The sequence below is a fragment of the Alligator sinensis genome, unplaced genomic scaffold, assembly GCF_000455745.1.
Source record: "Alligator sinensis unplaced genomic scaffold, ASM45574v1 scaffold802_1, whole genome shotgun sequence".
NCBI lineage: Eukaryota > Metazoa > Chordata > Crocodylia > Alligatoridae > Alligator > Alligator sinensis.
This window is the reverse complement of record NW_005841918.1, coordinates 3,817,610-3,841,629: the sequence shown is the minus strand read 5'-3', so window position 1 is coordinate 3,841,629 and position 24,020 is coordinate 3,817,610. Positions and strand designations below refer to the sequence as shown.

General features: G+C 44.5%; 1 protein-coding gene across 2 annotated transcripts in view; it reads left to right on the top strand.

The window, feature by feature from the left end:
• The window catches only part of ALKBH8 (alkB homolog 8, tRNA methyltransferase), a 76,798-nt gene extending 52,959 nt beyond the window's left edge, over window positions 1-23,839 (top strand). For both annotated transcript variants that reach the window (XM_025198244.1, XM_025198245.1), the window contains exons 10-13: window positions 704-855; window positions 2,864-3,129; window positions 19,108-19,257; window positions 23,175-23,839. In XM_025198244.1, coding sequence (XP_025054029.1) covers window positions 704-855; window positions 2,864-3,129; window positions 19,108-19,257; window positions 23,175-23,744 — 1,138 coding nt within the window. In that variant the 3' untranslated portion in view covers window positions 23,745-23,839. The remainder of the gene's footprint in view (window positions 1-703; window positions 856-2,863; window positions 3,130-19,107; window positions 19,258-23,174) is intronic.
• Window positions 23,840-24,020: the final 181 nt, after the last annotated feature.

Here is a 24,020-nt window from a genome sequence, read left to right as displayed (position 1 = left end):
GCTGAAACTCACTTGCCCATTCATGTCAGCACAGGTGTACCATCTGGTGAATTGTGGATCATAGATCCATCTCTCCCTATGCACCTGGATACCAGAGGGAAATAGCAGTCTCTTCTCCTACTGTGCATAGGTCTTACATTACCTGTAGCCCACTCTGTGTGTTGTTTTACTGCTGTGTAACACTGAGTTCTCTATTTAAAAAAAATACTTCCACCATAAAATTATGGTTCCATTTTTTTATCATAGCACAGTTCAAAGCACTGCATGTCATTAAGAATTTATTTCATTATATAGATTGAATAACATTATACAAAAATTTGCTACTTATGTAATTGTCTTTGTTTTGATCCTATTATTTACTTTTTCCTTCTATGTTTACTATAGAATTTTGTTCTGTAAGGAAGGAAACAAAACTTAAAGAAAATTGGACTTATTAAAAGCTACCGTACAATAGTAGCAGAGGTAGCAAAAATACTGGGGTAGCCATTTTATGGCACTCAGTAGTCACTCATAAATTCTGCCCTTTTGGGAGTGACCAGTTTATATGATGTGAAATGTAGGTGGCTTCTGAGCAGCATATTTGTAACTTGGGTGGCAGCAGCACATTAACACATTGTAATAGAATAGGTTTGAGACTTGCTCTTTGAAAACAGAAGCAGTTTTTTTCCAGCACAGATTAAATAATGTATTGATTTTATATTAGGATCACCCCGAGAAAGTTTGATATTGTTCAGGCCTCTGAGGGACAAAAAGTTGGAACAATCACTGCCGACACTGGAGATTTAACATTGAACAAGAGGGGAACGAGGACATCATTTACTTTTAGGAAAGTGAGAAGAAGCCCCTGCAACTGCAGTAAGTATCTTGACTTGCACTTCAAATCTAGTGTTACTAATTTGCCAAATGCTCTTGTTTGTTTGAGTAACATATAATAAACCTTTCAGATTTATATGAATAGCTTGTAGGGCCTTGTTACACAGTAATTTTGGGTTGCTCCTGGACCTCTTAACACCTGGGTTGTCTACGTATTAGCACCTGAAACTGGTTTTAAGAACTCATAATGTGGCTCAAAGTTGCACCACTCCAGGGCAGGATTATCTCTGATCTGTGCTACCCAGCTTGTACTACATTGTAGGCTACACCTTGGTGTAAACACCCCATTTGCCCCCCTCCTCTGCGGGCTTGAATCAGGCCCACTACCCCTCTCCTGCTCTCCCAAGCACTCCAGATCCCTGCTCATGCCCCACCTTCCCCCATTACTTGTGGCTGCCTACACTGTCTGTCCCAGGGGAAGGGTGGGCCTGCCTGCTTGGCTGCTGCCACTGCTGCTGCTCTCTTGATGGGTTCAGTCCCAGCCCAGAAGTGGTGGTGGCAGTGGCGGCAGCAGCTGCTGAGTGGACAGGATAACTCTTCCCTGCCTGCTCCCCTGGGACAGACAGCTGGGCAGCTAAAAGTAGGTGGGGCAGGGAGGAACTGGGGTAGCCCTGGTGGCAGGTGTGGGGGAAGTCTTACCTTTCAGTCCTTCAGAACCCTGCTGGTCTGAACATGTGACTGCACTAACGTGGATCAACATTTGTGTCTCAGCGTAACATGTAGCAAGGCCCTTACATCCAGAGCTGGTTCTCCTTGTGTAATTAAATAACAAGCCTTTTCAGATATTGTTTCTTCTAAAAACTCCTTCTTAGGAGACACCACCATTCATGAAGAGTGCAGTGTTGAAAAATGTATGCTTTTTCCTGATTTTTCTCAAAAGGAGGAGTTTGGGTAGCATGATTGTTCCTAAAGAATCCCAGTTGATTACTGGGCAGGGTCTAGTTTTGAGATGATCAGATCACACTGGAAAAACGAGGAATGGATGTGGAAAGAGCCAAAGAGGATGATCCTTTTTAAGGCTGGCCACATGAAAATCCCCTGTACCCTCTAGGGTCTTAAACCATGTCATTTTTAGGGTGAAATTTTATCCCCAGAAGAGGGCCAGTGTATGGCCTGGTGTTTAGGGCATTATCCTGGGACTTAAGAGACCTAGGTTTAATTTTCTTTTCCACCACAGACTTCCTGGAGAACCTTGTACAAGCCATTTTAGTTTCACTGCTTCTCAGCTCCTAATAGAGTCTATAATAAAGGAAAAAAAATAAGGGGGTGAGGGAATGATAATGATTCTTCCCTTCCTCACAGACAGGTTTCAGCTGAGATTTAAGTGCTTCACTCTTGTATATAGAGGTGAATTTCACTCTAGGTAACCTGCATAGTCACAGGAACAGAAACTTTAACAAACAGTGTATGATCTTTGACACCGGTGGTAATGTGACATTTTTTTGGAGGCTCGGGCTGTTAATTTTGAGTAGTGTGAAAAATTATTGGTTTCCAGCAGGCTTCATGTGGACTAATGGGCTGGCTGCTACTTTTCAATTTCATCAGAGGTTTTCACATTTTGATTTGTAAGTTAGCCAAGTTGACAGATGCTACATCACTTAAGTTTTTGCTTTTAAGATGATGGATGAAGGAAGTGAAGTTTTACTTGTATTCTAAGGGCGCCTGTACATGTGCTCCAACACATTCTGATTTGTCTTGAGCGTTCTAATCGGAACACTCCAGCACGCTGCTGCATCTCTTGTGTTCAGCGTCCCCATGTTTCAAAATGGCAGCAGGGGCACTTTAAAGCTTGTCGAACAAGCTGCTTGAGATGCTGCTGCCATTTTAATTTGAATGGCTTCCAGAAACCTCTCTAATTAAAATGCCCACTCACCTCACAGCCCATGTAAAAATGCTGTAAGAGTTTATTAACTTTTTAAAATACATGTAATCCACAAGAATTGTTCAACTTAGAAAGTTCCTTATTTGTATTTCTTCTTCCTGTGTCTAGCTTACCCTTCTGTATGTGACAGCCAACAAGACCAGCAAAAAGAGAGAACACCCATGTTCACTGGCAATGAAACAGCGGCTGCAAAGCTGGAACAAGAGTATGTCCACAAGGTCTATGAAGAGATTGCAGCCCACTTCAGCAGCACCAGACATAGCCCATGGCCCAAAATTGTAGAGTTTCTTAGGGCTTTACCAGAAGGGTCTATAGTGGCTGATGTTGGTTGTGGAAATGGGAAATACTTAGGTATCAACAAGGGTCTGCACATGGTAAGTAACTGTGTTTTTCTTATTCTTGTTGCTGTTGTTTGTTAGTTTGTTTATTCATATTATCATAGTGTCTCAGTTGTACTAGTTGCCATGCAAACAGAGGACCAGAAATGGTCTCTGACTTGAAGAACTTTATGGTTTCTGTGTTTGCCATTTGTCGCATTACTCCTCCCCCTGCCCCTCACTGCACACCTGTGTACACATTTCTTTGCTGTAGAAGCAAGTGAAAACTTCAGAGAAGCAGCATGAACTTGAGTACAGGCTTCCCTTCAGAAATCTACCAGGAGAGCATGTCAGTCAGGGCACCTCTTTGTTCTTCCTTCCCTTCCACAAAAGCAGCCATGCATCAAGCTCATGCAGGAGCTTTTGGCCCCTTGCAACTGGTATACCTTTATCCAAGTAATCTTCACAAGGCAAAATTGTTGGGCAAATATACCAGAGAGGTTGGTCTGCGTACAAATATACAGTATCTACGTATACTGGTAGAGCAGCAGATTGCTTATAACTGATGTAACAGGGTCTGATATTAGATACCCACAGGGTGTCACATCCAGACAAGCTTGGTGCACGTACTGTATAGTTAGTTGGAGCCTGGTGTGCTCTGCCTGTTATTCTTAGATGTATTTATTTATAAAGTGTCAACAGTGCACATGGCACAAGCAAAGACCATGAAGCTGGAGCTAGATCCATGAAGGGACTGACCATGGCAGTGCTCAGGGTCACTACGCTCAGATTCTAGGAGCCTGGCTACTGGTGTGGAATCCAGAGTTCTGAGAAAGGAGCCGGAGTTCCCTAAACAGTGCAAGAGGAGAAGTTGGCATCTAGGCAGCTGAGCTAGCCAATGGGAAATTCTGAAGAGAGGGATGTGTCTGAAATCCTGCCTATCTGTAGCTCTGTCTATGTGAGGCTAAGATTGAGGACAAGGTGCCAAAGTCATCCTTTCAGGTATGGGCAAGTGCTTTACTCCCCCCCCCCCCCCCCCCCCAAAAAAAACCAAACAAAAAACCAAACAACAACAAAACAACGCAACAAAAAACAAAAAAAACCCCAAACTTGTATTTAGGCTACTTTCATGGTTAAACACTTGCCCAGGAAGTGGAGAACCTGAGTGATAGGCCATTCTCAACATGAAGAGTTTCTAACCAACATCTCCCACATCTCAGGAGAATGCCCTACCCACCATGCTATGGGTTAGGCGGGGATGGGAGCAGGCTTCACTCTTCCATCTGAAGCTATTCTGTTGTGTAGCAATGGGGGAAAAATTCACTGGGCCAGAGATAGCAAGAGAGAGCCTGACGCTGTACCCATGTAATGAGGGCACTTATATGGGAGGAGAGAGACTTGGGTTTTGGTCCCTGCTCTCAACACTTAATTTTTAATCTGAAGGCTCTGTAATGCAAAATGTTCTAGCAGTCCTGGGAGCATGGACAAGAACCTGGGAGTGCCCCCAGTCCAGGGTTCCAGTTTCTTGCACCTTCTTGGTTGTTCTCTCTCTTTCTGGACATGCACAGATGATGGATGATGGCACAGGAATGGCCTTTGAGATGCAGGGGGACGCAGCAAGGGATCAGAGATGCTTTGTTCACCAGGGCGTCTCTTGGGGTAACAAGGAACAATGGTCACAAACTGACAGAGAGCAGATTTAGGCTAGATATCAGAAAAAACTTCTTCACGGTAAGGTTAGCCAGAATTTGGAATGGGCTTCCAAGGGATGTGGTGCTCTCCCCTACCTTGGGGGTCTTTAAGAGAAGGCTGGATAGGCATCTGGCTGGGGTCATCTGACCCCAGAACGCTTTCCTGCCTAGGCAGGGGGTTGGACTCGATGATCTGTTGAGGTCCCTTCCGACCCTAGCATCTATGAATGCCTAGAACGCTATACAGATGCAGATTCAGGCATCTGTGGCTTTAAGAGTGTATAAGCAGTTTTTGTAGCCTTAAGGGGCACCTATACACGTTCTGGACGTCTGCTCTGATGTGTGCTAATTAGCATGTGTGGGAGCAGACTTGATTAATCAAGTCTGGTGGAACATGCCTATTAGCACACGCCAGCAGCCTCCGCATTGCATGTATTCAGCATTCCCATGCTTCAAAGTGGAGGTGGGGTCACTTTAACTAAAGCTTCTTTGATGAAAAAATCAAAGAGACCATTCTTGCCAAACTGGCTGAAGGCAACTTCTGGAGGGGTAGCCAGCATGGGTTTGTTGAGGGTAGGTCTTGCCTGACCTTCTATGACCAGGTGGCATATCACCTGGACAAGGGTGAAGAGATGGACGTCATATATCTTGACTTTAAAAAAGCTTTTGATTTGGTTTCCCACGATCATCTCATAGAAAAACTGGCCAACTGCGGCCTCGGCTACATCACAGTCCACTGTCTGTGGATTTGACTCTGAGGTCGGACCCAGAGAGTGGTAGTTGACAGAAGTCAATCATTGTAGTGCTCCTTGACCAGTGGGGTCCCCCAAGGCTCTGTCCTTGGGTCTATTCTTTTCAACATCTTCATTAATGATGTGGACATTGATATCAGAAGCGGACTGGCCAAGTTTGCTGATGACACTAAACTTTGAGGTAAAGCATCCGCACCCGAGGACAAGATGGAGATCCAAGCTGACCTTGACAGGCTCAGAAAATGGGCGGATGAAAACCTGATGGCCTTCAACACTAAAAAATGCAAGGTACTCCACCTTGGGAAGAAAAACCTTCAGCATGCTTATGCTTGGCAGTGCTACGCTTGCTGGCACCACGGCCGAAAGGGACTTGGGGGTCATGATTGACCACAAGATGAACATGAACCACCAATGTGATGTTGCAGCTGGCAAAAGGAGCAAAACTCTGGCTTGAATCTATAGATGCTTCTCTAGCAAATCCCAGGATGTCATCCTCCTGCTGTGCTCAGCCTTGGTGAGGCCGCAGCTGGAGTACTGCATCTAATTCTGGGCTCCACAATTTAAAAAGGATGTGAAGAAGCTTGAGAGAGCCCAGAGGAGAGCCACGTGCATGATCAGAGGGCAGGAAAACAGGCCTTATGATGAGAGTCTGAGAGCCATGGAACCCTTCAGCCTGGAAAAGCGCAGGCTCGGGGGGACCTGGTGGTTGCCTATAAGTATATAAAGGGTGTACATCAGGACCTGTAGGAACTCCTGTTCACCAGAGCACCCCATGGGATGACAGGGTCAAATGGTCACAAACTCCAAGACTGTTTCAGGATGGACATAAGGAAGAACTTCTTTACTGTCTGAGCCCCCAAGGCCTGGAACAGACTGCCGCCAGAGGTGGTGCAAGCACCTACTTTGGACTCCGTTAAGGGTCAATTGGATGTTTATCTTGCCCCAGCTGTGACCCCAGCTGACTTCCTGTCCCTGGGGCAGGGGGCTGGACTCGATGATCTTCCGAGGTCCCTTGCAGCCCTAACGTCTATGAAATCTATTAAATAAAGTGCCCCTGCTGCCATTTTGAAATGTGGGATGCTGAATACATGTGACACTATGGGTACTTTAATTAGAGTGGCTCTTGGAGCTGCTCCAAATAAGGCATCTTGCCCTCCTCTCCTCTGAGCACGTGAAAAGATGCCCAAGGTGCCTAAATTATACCTACCACCCCTTATAGGTGGCCAACTGCTGTTGTTGACATGGACCGTACAGTCTGATGCTCCAGTAGCAGTACTCAGGTCTATTTTGCAGAATAAACCAATAAGAAAGGGGGATGGAGTACAGACTAAAAGCATGAGATCCAAACTGTTTCAGTCTTGTGTGTTGGAAGGAGAAGCTCTAGGCAATTTGCTGTCCCTTAGCTTCCCTTGCTTATCTTTTTGCTTTTCCACTCCAGCTTCTAATTTTTATTAGTTTGCTTAATTTAACCTTTTGACCTTTATTAAAGAGAAAGGTATATTGAATTTCCTTTGATCCTGCATTTCTTTCATATCAGTTTTTGTGATATAATTATATACAGTTTTTGTATATAATTAATTCTGTCACATCATTCCTTTGTATGCGCTCTTGTTTTTGAGGTTATGGTCTTTATAGACTTTTGCTTTTTCCTCTATCTACTCCTTCCTCTCATCTTTCCTCTCAATACCTTTCCCACTGCCTAAGACACCTATATTACTTACTTTCACTATTATCTCATATCTGTTACTGAAACTCTATTTCCCACCCTCTCTCACTTACTCATTGTCGGGACCCAGGGCAGCCGGCCAGCAGCTCTCCCTGACTCCCACCCAGGCTGATAAGGGCCCGTCAGGCGGGTACTTGTGACGCTTGGAGTGGAATTAATTAGGCGGACGCTTATCGGTTGCAAAGCAAGATTATTTATTCACGCCGTCAAGGTGGTAAAGGACGGAGGTCAAAGATACTTGGTTAGTTACAGCTTAAGGTTCGTAGGTCATAAAAGAGTTCGTCGGTCTGCATAAGAGGCAGAGAAATGGAGAAAAGGTGGGGCCGGCAAGTCCTCGATTTATGTCTGAGAATTGGGTCGAGATGGGGGAGAAACTGACAAGTGATCAATTTGTCAGTTACTCTCACGCATACGTTCAGAGGTTTTTTAGGTGTGTGCGCGGAGGTCTCCCGTTCTTCACGGAAGTGAAGACGGGTTTTATTTGTGTAATAGCCAATTGCTTTTCGCCACGTCATAAATTTAATTAGAATCGCCAATTATCTAGCGGTCTTCGCTAGGGTCTTATCACAGGGTTATTCCTTGTTTTCTTTGACCAATTATAATGATTTATGTACAGCACAGAAAGCTAAGTTTCATTTCTAGTTAGTGTCGCAGTTATAAATCTCTTTTTGACATGCGCAGCAAAAAAACTGTTACTATCATTTTTGTTAGTTAACTCTTAGTTAACCTAGTGCAGACTAAAACTGTTTTGAATGGTTTTACTTGTTTGTGACATGGGCACTACTTAATTTGGTTGTGACGCTCATCTCTCTTTCCAACAGATACACAAGTGTTAGGCAAGGAATTTTTTAAAATGCTGAAGAAATAGAATTTTTTACATTTTAAATATTTATATAACACCTCTTTTTTTGAGAATACAGCTTTTCAATGGTTTCTTTTTAGCCAAAAAATTCTCCTTGTTGTTGCATAGTATATTGTCTGCACTGTTCCTCTTTCCAGAAATGACTGCATTTTAGCAAAGTATTGAATCCTTTATGTGCTTAGACTATAAAATACCTTTGAAATCCTTCAGGCTGAAAACTTCTATATAATGTAAAATATTTTAGTATTAACAATAAAAGCCAGACTTGTTTATATGTTTGAGGAGTTTCTGTCCTACTATTTGTATTCATCTATAAAACACAACTTATTATTTACAGCCCTGTCTGTATTTATAATGCATCTATTTCCATTACTGTAGTCATAAAGTAGAAAGAATCAACTGATTTATAAGCAGGCATGCTCATGCCCAACTGCTGTAGCCTAAAAGTAATTAATAGTCCATTGGTATGTTATATCCATTGCAGTCCTTCATGTCTGCGTGAACATTCTCCAGTAAAAGAAATCTGTAAATCTAACTAGGGAGAGAGAGTTTTTCAAAGAACCACGTTGGTTCCACTCAGGAAGGAACTTTTTGGCTTGTTGGAACTCATTTAGGAGACAGGAATGGGTATACCCCAAATGCTGTGCCCCATTGACCCTGCTCAGAACCTCACAGGTTCAGGTTCTGTGGCTTCCTGACAGACTTGATGCATGCAGTTTTCTTTGGAGGAACACCCTCCATGCTACTCTTCTAAGACACTGGTCATTTTGTATACCCAGCAACACAGAAAATCCCCAAAAGTAACAGAAGAAATGGGCAAGAGGAGAATTCAAAAAAGGAGATGAGATGGGTGCAAATAAAACTCAGCTGTTGTCATCTGACTGTTCATCTCCCCCAAAAAGCTGGTTCCTCTAGAACAGTGGTGCCCAAGCCATCCGGATCCATGAGCTGGAGCAGTGGCACACGGCTGGTCTGCAGACTGGACCAGGCTATCACGTGAGGTCTGTCTTTGGTCAGTTCACATCGACCGACCCTCTGTGCTAGATCCGACTGCAGATCAACCCTGTGCACGTAGGATCATATCATCTGGCTCTTGGAGCTCTCCAAGGGCATAGTAGGCAGCTCTGTGCTCAAGGCAGCCATGTTGCATGACCAGTGCTGGCTGCTGCCATGCTGATGGCAGCAGTAGCTATTTTTGTGCCTCTCTCAAAAGCTGTGCCTCAGAGTGCTGCCCCCATTGCCTCCCCTCAGTCACAGTACTAAGGCTTCCTGTGGATTTGGAAATTTGGCAGCAGGAGAGCAGTGGCAGCATTAATTGGGACTCACAGCAATTAAAACCACTACTGCTCCTTCACTGCCAAATTTCCAAACCCATGGGGGCCCTCGTGGGCTGGATGACATGGTTCCATAGGCCAGATCCAGCCCAGAAGCCATACTTTGAACACCACTGCTCTAGAAGGAAGTGGGGAGGGAGCTAGAGTCCAGACAATATGTTCCTCATCTTTGTACACAAATCAGCACAGGATTTCAGGATGAGCCTTACTGCTTTTGCTTCTAGAATTCTTTAAGCATGCCAGCCAACGGGTGGATAAAGAAGAGCCAGTAGATATATAATTTCTGGCTTTTTTAAAGGTCTTTCGAAAAGGCTAGTAAGGGAACAAAGTATTTATGGGGTGAGAAGTAAGGTACTGTCATGGATTAGAAACTGGGTAAGGAATAAGAAAAGGAGCATAGGATGATAAGGTTAGTAGTTTGCACTAGTAATGAAAGGGAATGGTAGATGCTACAGTTAGCAAAGGTAGCAAATGACTCAAAAAGATGGAGTAGTCGAGGCTAGAGATACTCCAGGGAGATCTACCAAACTTGATGACTGGGAAGAATGTTTCCTGGTTTAGGCAGTTTTGTAGATGATACAGTTCTTGTGTGTGGGAGTGATGCAAACTCTTATGCTTTGGAACTTATATCAGCATCAGTATATCAGGGTTAGGTGCAGCGTTTCCTCTAAGCTGCATGGTGTGCGCAGTCGCAGAAGCACACCTGGCAGCGCGGCATGAGCACGCCTGCTTGACTGCACACACCACGCAGCTTAGAAGGAATGCTGGTTAGGTGGATGCCCTCTCTATGGGAAAATTATTACATCACTGTCTCTTAGCATAGTGCATTTATGCACCTTCCTTTGAAACAGTTGCTATTGTCTGAGACAGGTTACAGGACTGCATGGGGGACAGTTTTTTGTGGGGTTGGGCATTCATGTACCCCAGTTTACATGAACAATACGTTTTTTGGGAGAGTGCTTATAATTGACTCCCTGAATGGATTTTGGTACTGTTTTCTGAAATCTTGCCAGCAGTTTTCACAGGAAGTAGTTTAGAACATACGGAAATGTCAGTGCCATTTGCTAAGGGAGCAAACACTCTTGGTATAGCTATGCAGAGGTAACATCTCTTCCATTGAGACTAGTTTTTTTACTTCTGGGTTAGTCAGCAGGTTCTGCTCGCCCATTATGAGAAGGTGCATCTCCCCCTTCCCTTTGTGTTCATGGTGTATCCTACCGAGCAGCTCTGAGTGCAGTCTTATTTCTTAGATTGTTCAAATGATACAAACCCCCATGTTTTAATCCTGTATACTTTGAGCTGGATATTCATGTGAACTGGTTGGGTGGAACTTGCAGAGTAAAATCCTTGTATGAGTTATATTATTGGGACAGCAGGATTGCTCCATAGGCATAGAGAATCAACTTTTTCCTCCACTTATTCCCCCTGACTTTGTGGGGATAACTGCAGGCAGCATTTGACCCAGGATATTTATCAGTATCTGCAGTATGTCTTTGCATGGCAATACTTGTAAGTCTCATTTTTTTTTATAAGTCTCTGTAGTCACAGTGCGCGGGTAGAACTTTCAGCTCAGACACTAGAGGAAGAAAAGCAAAGAAACAGGGCCGGAAAACTACGTGTTATGTTTCTTGGGGAACAGATATAACAATAATCATGCAGCCCAGAGTATTTTGACCTGTAGATATGGGAAAGTAAAGAGAAGGAGCTGAGGCAAGGGCTGTTTGCCTGTAGGCAGTGTGCTCTAGAGGTCACTGTACATTTTGAGACAGAATACTGTAAATAGAAGCTCTAACAGTAGTTCAAAGCTTTTGTGGGTCTCCTGGTGTTTTAATCTTAAAGTGCTGTCTGAAATGTTTCCACAGCTAACTGGGCCATTGCATTTGCTTGACTTTTTTTAGATGATTACACAGTCATTATTTAGCCAGGTATCATTGTGTGACAGTGAAAGTAGCATGAATCTAGGTATGCTCCACAAAACCAGCTCTGGTTATTTCATTACAATAGAGCAGTGGTTGTCAACTGGGGGTACGTGTACCCCTAGGGGTACTTACAAAGGTTGTAGAGGGTATGCAGAACTTGTGGCTGATAATGTGACCGATAAATGCCACATGCATGTGTGCAGCCACAGTGCAACTTGCAGGTGGCCAGAAGCGCAGCCTGGCAGCGCGGAGAGAAGCTGGGTCTGGCTGGTTACTCTGTTATGAGGGAAGGGACATGGAGATGGGTGGGTGGGGTGGGGAGATCAAGGCCCCAGCAGTGGGGGAGGGAGCAGGACTGGAGCAGAGGCAGGGGCTGCCCAGCTGGGGTGGGGCTTGGGAATGAGCCGTGCAGGGGGGATGGTTCCCGCTGCTACGTGCACCACAGGGAGGGCATGGGGATGCCCCTAAATCTGTGCTGGGGCAGTGCTGAGAGGTGGTTTGGGGGGGCTATGGCAAATTTGGGAGTGGCTGCAGCCCCTCCTGTAGACCCTTCCCAATGCTGCTGCCTCCCGCTCCAAGCACAGCCCGGCCCAGCCTCCTACCAGGAAGAGCCTGGCACAGCCCCGGCCCCAGCCTGCAGTGGCAGCCTGCCCCGCATGCAGATTCAGGGGCACATGCCCCCCATGCCCTCCCAGGGTGTGTGCAGCAGCAGGAGCCGCCCCCCCTCCAGACCAACCACTCATGGCTCTGTTCCGCACCCTACTCTGCCCTTGCTGTGCAGTGCCTGCCTCAGCTCAAGCCCCACTCCCTCCCTCACCATTGGGGCCTCAATCTGCACCCCCATACCCTTTAAATACAACAAAAAATATAAAGGGGTACATGAGCTGAAACTTTGAGACAGAAGGGGTACACTCGTTAAAAAGGTTGAAAACCCCTGCAGTACAGAACAGCAGTTTCATGACAAGCAGAAGTTCAGGTTAATAATTTTTGGGTGAGAGATGGAATCTGAGCCTGATTTAGTTAGGACAGAAGCTGGAAAATGCATTGAATCTTAAATTGTGAAATCCATCGGTTTTCTGGCTCCTTACCACTGTTTCATTGTTTGAATTCAGAAATGGCATAGAAACGGATTTGTACCCCCAAAAATCCCTATTTTCGGGCTGTGTTTTGATATTTTTATTAGCTTTGCATCCTGCACTGCCACAACCTAGGTCCAAAGGTCATTGAAGTAATTACAAAGACTCTCATTAGCCTCAATGAGCTCTACATCTGGCTTCCAAGTTTCCAGGGTGTCAGAGTAGGTATGACAGTGTATGAAAGCATCTTTGAAGGGACTTTATCCCTGGAAAACTGCAGTGCAAATTTGAAAAGTAACCGAGCCCCTCAGTTTCACAGTTTACATGTTTAATAAAAGTGGCATGATGATGCAAGTGACTGTGTGAGAATTTATAAAAAAAAAAAAATATTGGCAAGAATATTAAAAGAAGGTGAGAAAACAGATAATCAAAAAGCTCTCGAAGAGCAGGTGTTAATTTGGCAAATTGCACTGCACCTCACCTTTTTGAATCTGCTTTCTGTACTGAGACGTGTGTCCATCCCTGCCAACCTAGGATTAGTGGGAACTGGGAATATCACTCAAAGTTTTGTCAGAGAGGGGAGTAAAGCTTTGATGCATTAATTATGTTGGATTCAGTCTTTTCCTAGACTGGAGGCCCTTTCAGTGGATGTGGTGGAAATGAGATAGGCAGAAGTAACACTTAAAAGGGGTGAGAAACCTGCAGATGGAGAGAGCTCTGCAGCAACAAGAGCACAAAACTATTGAGCCCACTAATGGATATAGCTTGGTGCTGATATTTCGTCACCAAAATATGAGCCTATTTTAGTTATGGCACTTTGTTTCCAAAGGCACTTTGAGTCTGTGCAGCAGAAAACAAACAGTACGTGAAAGCAATACGGAAAGTCTGACTCAGACCAGCTGAAGCAAGGGAATCATTCTCTCTTGCTGTGACTGGGTGTTGTCTCATATGCTGTGTATGCGTATGCTTGCTAGAACGTAATTTGGTTCTTCAGGGCTCTCAGGCTGTTATTTATAGCTGAGATGTTTCTCTGGGGAGTTGCATAATTTCATTTGGTGGTTGGATTTCAAAATTAGATGTAGTTCTCTTGATCAGTTGATGCACTGAATCAATCGGGTTTCTAGAATCTTAAATGAACTAATTCTACCAGGTCGAACTGGTTATAATGCGGCAGCATATAAACAGTTACATACAGGTTATATATAACGCTTATACATAATGTTAGGCAGCATAATGACTTCTTTCTCAGTTTATACCTCAGCTTGGGTGAGGATTTAACATCTTCTGAATTGTGATGTCATTAGTAGTTAACATACTCATTTCGCATCTTTCATCCACAATGACCCATTCTGAATTGTTTTATGAACTACCCACTATGAAAAAAATTGGGGGGACACCTTGATCTCCACTGGAGGGTGATCACTGCTTGAGTGAAGCTGCGGCAGTTCAACATAGTAGCAGGGAACTCCTTCAGGCCTGGTCCCCCTCCCATACCAAAGACTCCTGTGGGTTGCTGGGGAACCACCTCAGTCACAGCTTTGCAGACTTTTTTGAAGCTTCACTTCCCTTCCCTTCCCTTCCATTTCTTTTCTTTTCCCATTTGTTTCATCAATCTAATGAGTTTTGCAATCCAATAAGTCCTAAGTGTAGAGTAGAGGGATGCCACACCACTCGAATGACTCCCGCCTAGTAAGCTGAGCTACCACCATTCACATGGTCCATGTGACTTATGCTGTGTTGTCACTGGGATTTTCTCATGCGCACTTACAAGCCCCAGTATAGGCACAGGATATACCAATGTAGCTGCTCTGACAGAAACATGCTCTGGTGAAAACCACATCTACATTAGTGGCTTATCTAGGCATGGCTATACTAATGACTGAAATCCTATTTTAAGACCTTAGAAACATAAAGGTGCTGAAACCTCACAGCAAGTGTCTATGGATCCCAGCACCCAAAATATTATTTAGAAGGGCAATGCTTAGTTTCAAGTTCTGTTTTGCTAGCTGTCAGAGAGAAGCAGCAATCTACGCAGTGCAGCTCCTGTTGGGCCAAAGTTCCATGCAGAAAGGTAGGAATGTGCCTGCCACGAAATCAGGCATTAGGGAATCGCCATCTAAGACAAAATTAGTGAAACCTGAGATGGGAGCCTCCTTTGGGGGAAACAATAAAAAGTGTAGAACAACTTAATGATGGAGTGACTGAGGTAGGTTTAGTTGAACAGTCAGCTCTGCTACTTGATGCAGATCAGAGGCTTCAGGTGGCTCAATACAACACGTTTGATTTGGAGAACAAATAGAGCATAAACACCATAAGATTGAAAAAAATTTCCAGAGGTGAACGCTTAAAAAAAAAATACAAAACTCACTAACAAAGGTGGTGGAGTTTCCTTTAAATCAAAATTGAACAGTTCATCTTAATCAAAATGAAACCAAGATTGGACATATTTCTAAAAGAGATGTCCCTGCTCAGCCAGAAATTGAATCATAGAGTTCTCAGGAATTTGTTGTTCAGGGTGTTAGAGCACTGCTCCCTGCTAGCCTTAAAATCAAGTCCCAAAGGCCATATTATTAGAACATATTTCTTCCATAGTAAGGGCTGGAAGAGTAGAAGGATAATTTGAAGAAAAAGATACCAAAGAGTTTCTGGGACTAGTTTGTATGTCTGTGGGCAAATCTACACAAGATGCTAGAATTGCAGTATAGTGATTCTACAGTGCATTAGCATGTCATGGTGAAAGCCATGCTAATGCACTAAGGCACGATAGAATTGGTCTGCTGCACATTACTGTCACCTAAAACTTGTGCACTGGTGCTGCTGTGCAGTAGTGCTGATTACAGTGCATTATTAAACTTAATGCTCTGTAATTACACCACATGAATGCATGTGTAGACATGCCCACTGGGCTCTGCTATAGTTGCTCACAAAATGTGCTGGTCACTGCAGAGATGCAGGAGGGAAGAAGGATTTGAAGCTTTCCGCTATAGGATTGTGTAACAGGAGGGCGGTCAGGGTCGCCGTGCTCTCCCCTGCCGCCTCCTTTACCGTGCCAAGCTGCCGACTAGCACCCTCCAATTCTCGCCCGCCACGACTTTGATCTTATATATTTTATAGGGAGACTGCCCTTCGTCTTTTTGTCCATGGCTCTCCCGTTATCTCTAGTTCCTCTCTGGTATTGAGTGTTCTGTACACTCCTGCCTTATGGGCTATGCGTGGCTCCAACCACCCCTGTGACACACCCCAAGCCTCACACATGTGACTGACGTTGTTCGTTCTCTCTCTCCGCGCCCTCTCTGGCGCTCGGGCTCTCCGCAGCCCTATCTCTCTCTCCGCAGCCCTGTCCCTCTCTCCGCGCCCTCTCTGGCGCTCGGGCTCTCCGCAGCCCTGTCCCTCCCTCTCCGCCCTCTCTGGCGCTCGGGCTCTCCGCAGCCCTGTCCCTCCCTCTCCGCCCTCTCTCGGGGGCCTTCTCAGTAATGCCGCCCTATCTCGGGGGCCTTCTCAAGCACTGCCCCCCTTTCCTGGGGCTCACCACAATGCTGCCCCCTTCTCCGGGGCTCACCACGCCTGCACTGGGCTTCTCAGCCATGCCCCCCTCTCTCTGGGGCTTCTTGCTGCCTCCCTATCTCTGGGGCTGGGGTCTGTGCACCCCGAATTCTGCGCCCTTGCTGGCACTGGGGTTCCCACACTGCTGTGGGTCCCCTATGAGGCCTCCTCCAACCCCTAATAGCCTCGCCCAAACCACCAGTTACAAACAGCAACACAAACATAAGCCCCTGGGCTATAACACAAACAGAAGCCGCCCAGCTATAACCATGCTGAAGCCTACTGGGGGTTCTTCATCTCGCAGCAGTGTCAGACGTAATGCGCAGTAGCCTATTTTACTACACTTTAGCATACTCATATGCTTTTTTTATGTGACACTTTACTGCACAGTACAGTAGGCTACTGCACATCAAAGTGCACATGTACAACATGGATTTTGAGTTCTGACTCTTAGCACTAGATAGCCATCTCCCTGAACAACACCTCCTGCACCTGGCAAAAAAAATTCCAAAACATACTCCTCAAAATGTGGGCCAGAACTTTGGCTGTGTTTTGGCATGGTATCACTGGAATCAGCTAGTTCACACTGGCTGAGGATCTGGCTCATCTTTTTAAAAAAAGATCTAAGCCAATACCAATGAATACATAGTTCTCACATTGATTTGTATAAAGTACTATAAATCTTTCATAACTATATATTAAAAATGTCATCCTGTGATAATCCTGGTAAGGATCCTAAGCTTGCTTCTCTCTAGTAAGAGAGAGATTTATGGTGACTCTGTGTGCCCCATTTTTATGCATATGCATGCAGTATCTATCATAATATTTACACTAGACAATTTAACATTAAGCCTAGTTTATCCTTCGCAGAGCTGCTGTGCATTCTAATTGATATATTTCAAGGTCTCCTGTTTCATTGCAAGATGCAATCTTTTTGTTTTGGGCGGTAGATTCACTTTAATAAGTATGACATTGCAACTCAGCCTGTCTTCACAATTATTTGGTATAATTTACATGCAAATTAGGACTTCACATTCTGGCAGTCTTCAGTCTTTCTTCTTCTCAGGTTCAGTGGATTGGATTTCATCACTGTGCAGTGTGGTCCCTTTCAAGGTCATTTCTGTGGTTGAGCTCACACTACTTATGCCCACTTGTACTGTATAAATTGAGGGCTAAATTGAACAGTGGTATAAATTACGGCAATCCTATGGAAATCAGTAATGCTTACTCACTCATAGCAGTGGTTAATTTTGCTCTGTGTTTTGTTAACTGCTGCAAACTTGTGCCATCCTAGTCACAGAAGACTGGAAGGGACTGGCAGTGAGGTATGGAGCCTTTCATGTACAGGTGATCAGTCCAAAATCATCTCTTGACACTGCCATTGGATTCCAGTGTATATCTCTGTTTAGTTCCAAATGAATGCACATCCCGTAAATCAGCAACCAGAATGAGCACTAGCTGGTTTAATTTTATAAACTCAGCGAAGGGTCTGAGGAGGAGGATTCCAGAGCAGAGGATTCTTGGACCCATTTTCTTAGACTGATGGTTCAGCACCTTTTCTCCAGAACTACTTTTACTTTGGACCACATCTGGCAGTCCTGGCCTGGGCAGAACTCCCAGTGAAAGAACTGGTAATTTTTCTGAGGATCTGGGCCTGGTGTCTGCATTGCAAGCTGGCTTCGTATGTTCCAAAGCTACTTGCCCTAGGAATGTAGAGTTATAACAAAAAAGCCAGGTTTTTATGGTACTGTCTCTCCCAATAGTAATTTTTCACAAATCAGTGCAGAAAAGATTTTTTTCTTTAATTTAAAATAGGCTGTCACCTTTCTGAAGTTGTTGAGTTAGAGCAGGTGGCTTGCTATTCTTGCATCAAGACTGACTTAATCCTCTCTCTGCTTAAAATGACACAAACCCTGTCAGCAATAATTATCCAGGAATCTGACCATGTTTTTTTCACTAACTGCTTATTGTTGGATTATCTGGAACAAAAGTAAATGTAATATTTTTGGACAACCTGAGTTTAAAATCCATTTGGATATCAAAACATTGGTTTAATTATGACATTCAACTCACACAGGTTAAAAATCAGAGCAATACACGCTTCACTGAGAGGTTTTTTACAGAAAGACCTTGATCACCACTGATTTATTGTTGTTATGCAAAGCATGTAAGAAGCTGTTTGTAGATATTGGTTTCTTCCAGCCTTGAGAGAGACAGGGAAGCAAGGTCAAGAGAGGAAGTAGCATTTTATGAAAACTACCCTAAAACTGATCTTTTGACACACCTCAGCATACACTGTCTCTCTTAAAATGCCTTTGCTTCTGTGCTGAGGTTTTTAGGAGGTAAAGAGAAACTAAAGTGGCAAGAATTGTGCTCCCAGTGTTAGATGTGAAGTGTTTTATTCCATTTGAAAATCCAGCATTTTGGGCATTCAGTATTGTACCTGATTTTAAAACATTATCAAGCTAAAATGTAATGTGCAGAGCCAAGGTTTGGCTTTGCTGGAATCAGTGAATGAGAGTTTTATCATTGGAACTATCATTGGAGTTTATCCCTTGGCTATTTATTACTCAAACCTTTTCTCTCATAAAAGATTAGTGATCAGATCCTTTGTTCTTCCCAAGTCACTTTGCACTGCTCAGACAATGAAGAATGGTTTGATTCTAGCTATAGCAGCCAATGGAAACTTAACTGGATGGAGGTTATCTGGATAGAGGTGGACTCCCTGTTAGTGTAAAGCCAACAGCTGAAGGAAAAAAGAGAGAATTTGGTGAGCAGGACAGACTCCCCATCACACTGTTGACCCTCCACTGGCATACAATTTCATAAGAAACCTCAAGGCTGGTTCACCTTGTGCTGAGGAAGAACCAAGGAGCCATAACTAATTGTCTGGTAGCTCATCACCTCCCCAGTCCATTTTAAATAAGTAGCAAAAGGAAAAAAAGAAATGCAAAGCACTTCCCACCTCCAACCCAGCACATTTTCCTATAGTATGGTTTCATATTACTATCAACAGCGTACTGTTTTACCAAAACATATCCACTAAAATATTTCAGTTGCAGAAAATGATGGTACTAGTCTTAACGTTCTTCTGTGACACACAGCACTTTAATAAAACACCTTCTGTTGCAGGTTGGCTGTGATCGTAGCAAAAACCTTGTGGACATTTGCGGAGAAAAAGGATGTGAGGCTTTTGTCTGTGATGCCTTGTCTGTGCCAATTCGAAGTAGTTCTTGTGATGCCTGCATCTCCGTTGCTGTAATCCACCATTTTTCAACAGCGGTAAGTCAATGCTTTCTTTAGTTGCCATTCCTATTTCTTTAGAAATCCTAACACTTTCTATGGGGTTGAGTACTAAGAAGATAATGTGATGAACAGATGGTTGATATTGTTAGATGTGCTGCATCTTGAACTTATTGTTATTAATTTAAGTTTAATATGTATTTAGGTTACTTTCCTTGTAAGCCTTTCATGGCAGGAGGTGTCTCTGCTTTTTTTCTGTGCAGCTCTAGCACAGTAGGGATGGAAACTCCAGGCACTAATGGTAGTAGTAGTAATGACAATAATAAATTGTACTGCAGTGAGACCCAGTCAGCTATTGCTACTGCATCTTTTTCCGTAAGAGCTTAGGGCCAGATCCAAAAATGCATTTTGTTACCTGAAATGTAACTGAAGCAGAACTGAGTTGCCTAAGTCCAAGCAGACAATCCACAAAAGCTGTGCTTAGGTACCTGAGAAACAGCTGGCACAAAGTTTTTGTCAGAAAACTTATTTGGGCACCTAAAGTTCTGCTGCTGCCCACGTTCAGAATTGTTGTCATCTTGGCTTAGCTTAACACCCTACCACCTCTCTCCTGCCTAAGGCTCTTTGGGGCACATGAAGTGAAGCTGTGCTTGTGTTGCTGAAGGGGCCTGATCTGGTGGCATGCTCAGAACACAGGCAGCACATGCTGGCAACACTGAGTTCAGCACAAAATACAGCAGCCATGGCCACTTCACCCTAAAACAGGCAGAGAAGGAACAAATGGAGCTGTAGTGGTAGTGATAGCCAACTTTTATGTCATATCCTAGTGGTTAGTGCACTAACAAAGGAAAGTGCCTTCCTCAGTTTGCAGGGATTGAAACCAACATCTCTCACCTCCCCATATAATGCCCTGGCTACTGGCTGGCCTGAGATGGGGGCATGCTGCACTCCTTCTGTTGAAACTGGAATGTGTGTTTCATGGAGCCAGAAAATGAATAGGCAAATGGCAGCGTGACACTTGCTCAATGATGAAGGCACTTGCTTGGAAGAGGGGAATTGTGGAATTGTGGCCCCTGTTTCAGGGGCTGCACCTATTGAAGTGTTTGCATAAAGCATATAAGCAGTATTGGGAGCAGACCAGAAGCACATCCCCCACCCCTTGTTGAGTTCCTCCTCACTGAGGTAGAGGTAGGCTCCCAGTTGTGTTGTGTAGACTGAGATTTCAGGCTGTGAATCCCAGCCTCACATAGATGCGAAAGTCTGGCAGAGGGACAGGATTTTGGACACACCCTACTCCATCATTTCTTATTTGCTGGCTTAAGCCTTCCTGCTGTTCAGCGTGCTGGCTGTTGTGAGTCCCACTCCTAGGTGCTTAACTCTTCCATGTTCACTGTGTAAAGCATTTAGGTGCCCCTGAAAATTAGGTATAGATCTCAGTATGGATCTGAACTGTATAGCCTAAGCAGTTGAAGAGGAAGAGATGAAGATGTCCAAGATGGGAGGACAGGATTAAAGAGACAGGATCTAGCCTGGTGTAGGAAGCTGTCTGAGCATATGAGATGAACTGATATCTTGCTACTATCTTTAGACATTCCCTTCATGTCTTGTCTGTTTCTTGCCAGTTGCCCTGTTTTTTCCAGCTACTTTCCAATGCTTACTGTGTTCTGTCTTTGGTGATGAAAGATTACAAAAGCTCTGCATTGTATTTCCAAGGTGTCCTCAGGCCTGCGAGTCTCAATTGGCATCACTATTCCTGTTATTTTTCCCATGCTGTGTGCAGATCCCTGTTGTTCCATTCTGCCTGAAGAGATTACTTTGATTGTTATAGATACTGAGCTACATCCTGTTTCACCTTTACATGCCTAAGTGGCACTTACATAGCCACAAAACAGCAATTTTTGGCACTCATATACAGTTTGGGTTCTATTTTCACCTGTGGAATCACTCAGGATCACTCAGGTACTTGCAAACCTCCCAGAAGTAATCTGGAAGAGAAAAGGGGACAAGGACAACCATCCTCTGATCATTTAGCCCAACAGCCTACAAATTAGGGCACTTGCCAGAGTAATTGGAGAAGCCAAGTTCTAGGTTCCCCTTATGCTCTTTCTCCCAGGTCCCATCAAAGTGCTGTAATCCCCAAGTTATTGTCCAGAACTTTTTCCAGCCCTGTTCTTGAAGTAGGCCTACTTGGCAGGAAGAGAAGCTATGTGAGGACAGGAGGAAGAGAGCAAGTCAGGAAAAGCAGTTCACAGAGATGGATGCTGCCCTGGAGGAGAGGGAGCTCTGGCTTCTGCCGCAATGGCTCTTCTGCACCTTGTATTTAATAATATTTGGATAAAATGGCTAAACAGCTGTGGGACAGTTTCTGCCCTGTTTGAGTCTCCCTTTAAGCCAACTCCTTATCTGCCCCATAGCTGCAGCATTGATCCATCCTGTCAAGTTTGGCCAGGAATTTCCCATGGAGTCTGGCATGAAAAGCTTTGCTTAAATCTTGATAAAACAAGTCCTTTATCAAGATTTAACCATACTATCCATACCATATTATCCTTCTCCTGTTATCTGTTATCTTATCATAAATGCTGTTACAGGCACGCCACGGTGATTCTGTTTCCTCAGGCCAACCTGCAGCCAGAGTTCAGCCTACTAAGCATGCTCAGAAGGGAAGTGTAGGCTGAGAGTAACTATGTAGACTCCAAACTTTGTGTAAATGCCAGAAATTGTAGTTTTGTGGCTATTGAAGTGCCCTGAGGTGCTTAAAAGGAAACTAGAGTTTATCCCATTGGGTGCCTATACACATACATTGAGGCTGTTCTGATGCGCTGTAATTACACTGCATCAGAGCAGACTCAATTAACTGAGCCTGCTGGAGTGTGGTAATTACCACACTCCAGCAGGCTCCAGCGTCACATGCATCAGTGTCCCCATAGGTAACTGGTAGGGGGTGCATGGGAGTGCACGTGCCCCCCCGATGGCCAACACTGATGCTGTCAGTAGGGCTGGTGCCCCCCCTGACGGGGCTGCCGCCGTTGGAGGCTTCTGCGGGTGCCCCCCCATTCAGGAGGCACCAGTCACTCATGAGCATCCCCATGCTGAAAAATGGTGGTGGGGGTGTTTTAACTGGAGCTCATCAAACAAGCTTTTGTTAAAGCACCCCTGCCACCATTTTTCAGCACAGAGATGCTGATACACATGACTCTCTGGGCACTTCAATTAGAGCAGCTCTTGGAGCCACTCTGATTAAAGTGTTCCCCACCCCCTCACTGCCACCTGAAGTATGTGTATAAATGCCCAGTGTATTTGACTTTTAGCTTTGCTTAAAACATGGCGGTAGAGAGAGGAAGGGTTTTGAGAGATTGGATTCAGCTTGAGTCAGCCTGCAATTTCCTCTTAGACCTTGAATACATCTTCTGATCTTTCCATGCTTCTGTTTTTTCACTTGAAAAATGGGGATAATAGTACTTGCTCCTGTCTGTTTAGACTGTAAACTTTTCCTAACAGGTACTGGGTGTTTTATAACACAGGCACAATGGGCCCTTGACCTCAAGTGGCATCTCCAGACAATACTGTAATAATAATAATAGCAATAATATCCGTGCAGCTGATGTTTTCACATGTAGTAAGCAAAAGTAGCTCCCATGCTGACTTGGACCAGTTCACATGTCTAGCTTGTTCAGAATTTGACTGATTTATGAAATAATTGCTGCTTCTCAGCTCCAAGCTGGAGGAGGGTGACACTGTATGCTTGCCTGTCTCAGACAGAGAAGATATTGTTATAGAGCATGATTTATTTAAAAAAACCAAAACAAAACCCTTCCTCTTTCTGAACTGGGGAGCAAGCAGAGAGGCAGCATTCTCTGGCAGCATTCACTGCAGCAGCAGTGTTGTTGTCAATTCTCTTCTCCTATGTTCCTGTTTATATACTAACTTCAGACTGGCTCATGCTATTTCTTTCCTAGGAAAGAAGACTAGCTACTCTTCGTGAATTAGCCCGGCTTCTAAGGCCAGGTGGAAAGGCACTCATTTATGTCTGGGCAATGGAACAAGAATACAACAACCAGAAGTCTAAGTATCTTAAAGAAAAGAAAGCTAAGAAAGGGAAGGAGCAGGAAATTGATACTGGTGTCGCCCAGGGACCAGTCAGTGATCAAACACCTGACAACAGCACCCAGGACTTGACAGTCTCTGATGGAGTCCTCAATGATTCTGAGGACAAAGGCTTCATTGCAAAGCAGGTCGTTAACTCCAGTCTGCCTGTTCACACTAACAGGACGTCCTTTCATTCACAAGACTTACTTGTTCCCTGGCACCTCAAAGGTGGCACTAAAAAGAAGGAAGAAAGTATCACAACTCTGCAGCTCCCAGCTGGCTCTAACAAATTGCAAGAACTCAGTCCTGTTTTCCACCGCTATTATCATGTGTTCTGTGAAGGAGAACTTGAAGCAGCCTGCAAAACTCTGGATGGTATAAGAATTCAAAGGAGTTACTATGATCAGGGAAACTGGTGTGTGGTTCTTGAAAGGCAGTAACCAATCATACTTCCTCCTGTCCATTTTGAATAGACACCCGAGACACTGTCCTCCAACAGTCTTTTAAATTATACAAATAAACTTATTTTAAGGCATTAGTGCTGGGTATTGTGCCTCCTTGTGTTGTAAATCAGTTAGGCTCGGAAGCGGCGAGAGACGCGCGGGTGAAAGCTCGCTGCGCCCCTGCTCCCCCAAAGCCCCCCAGAAACCCTCCAGCAGCCACGGAGCCCCCTGCCGACCCCCACCACACCCGGGGGAAGAGGGGCCCGTGCAGGG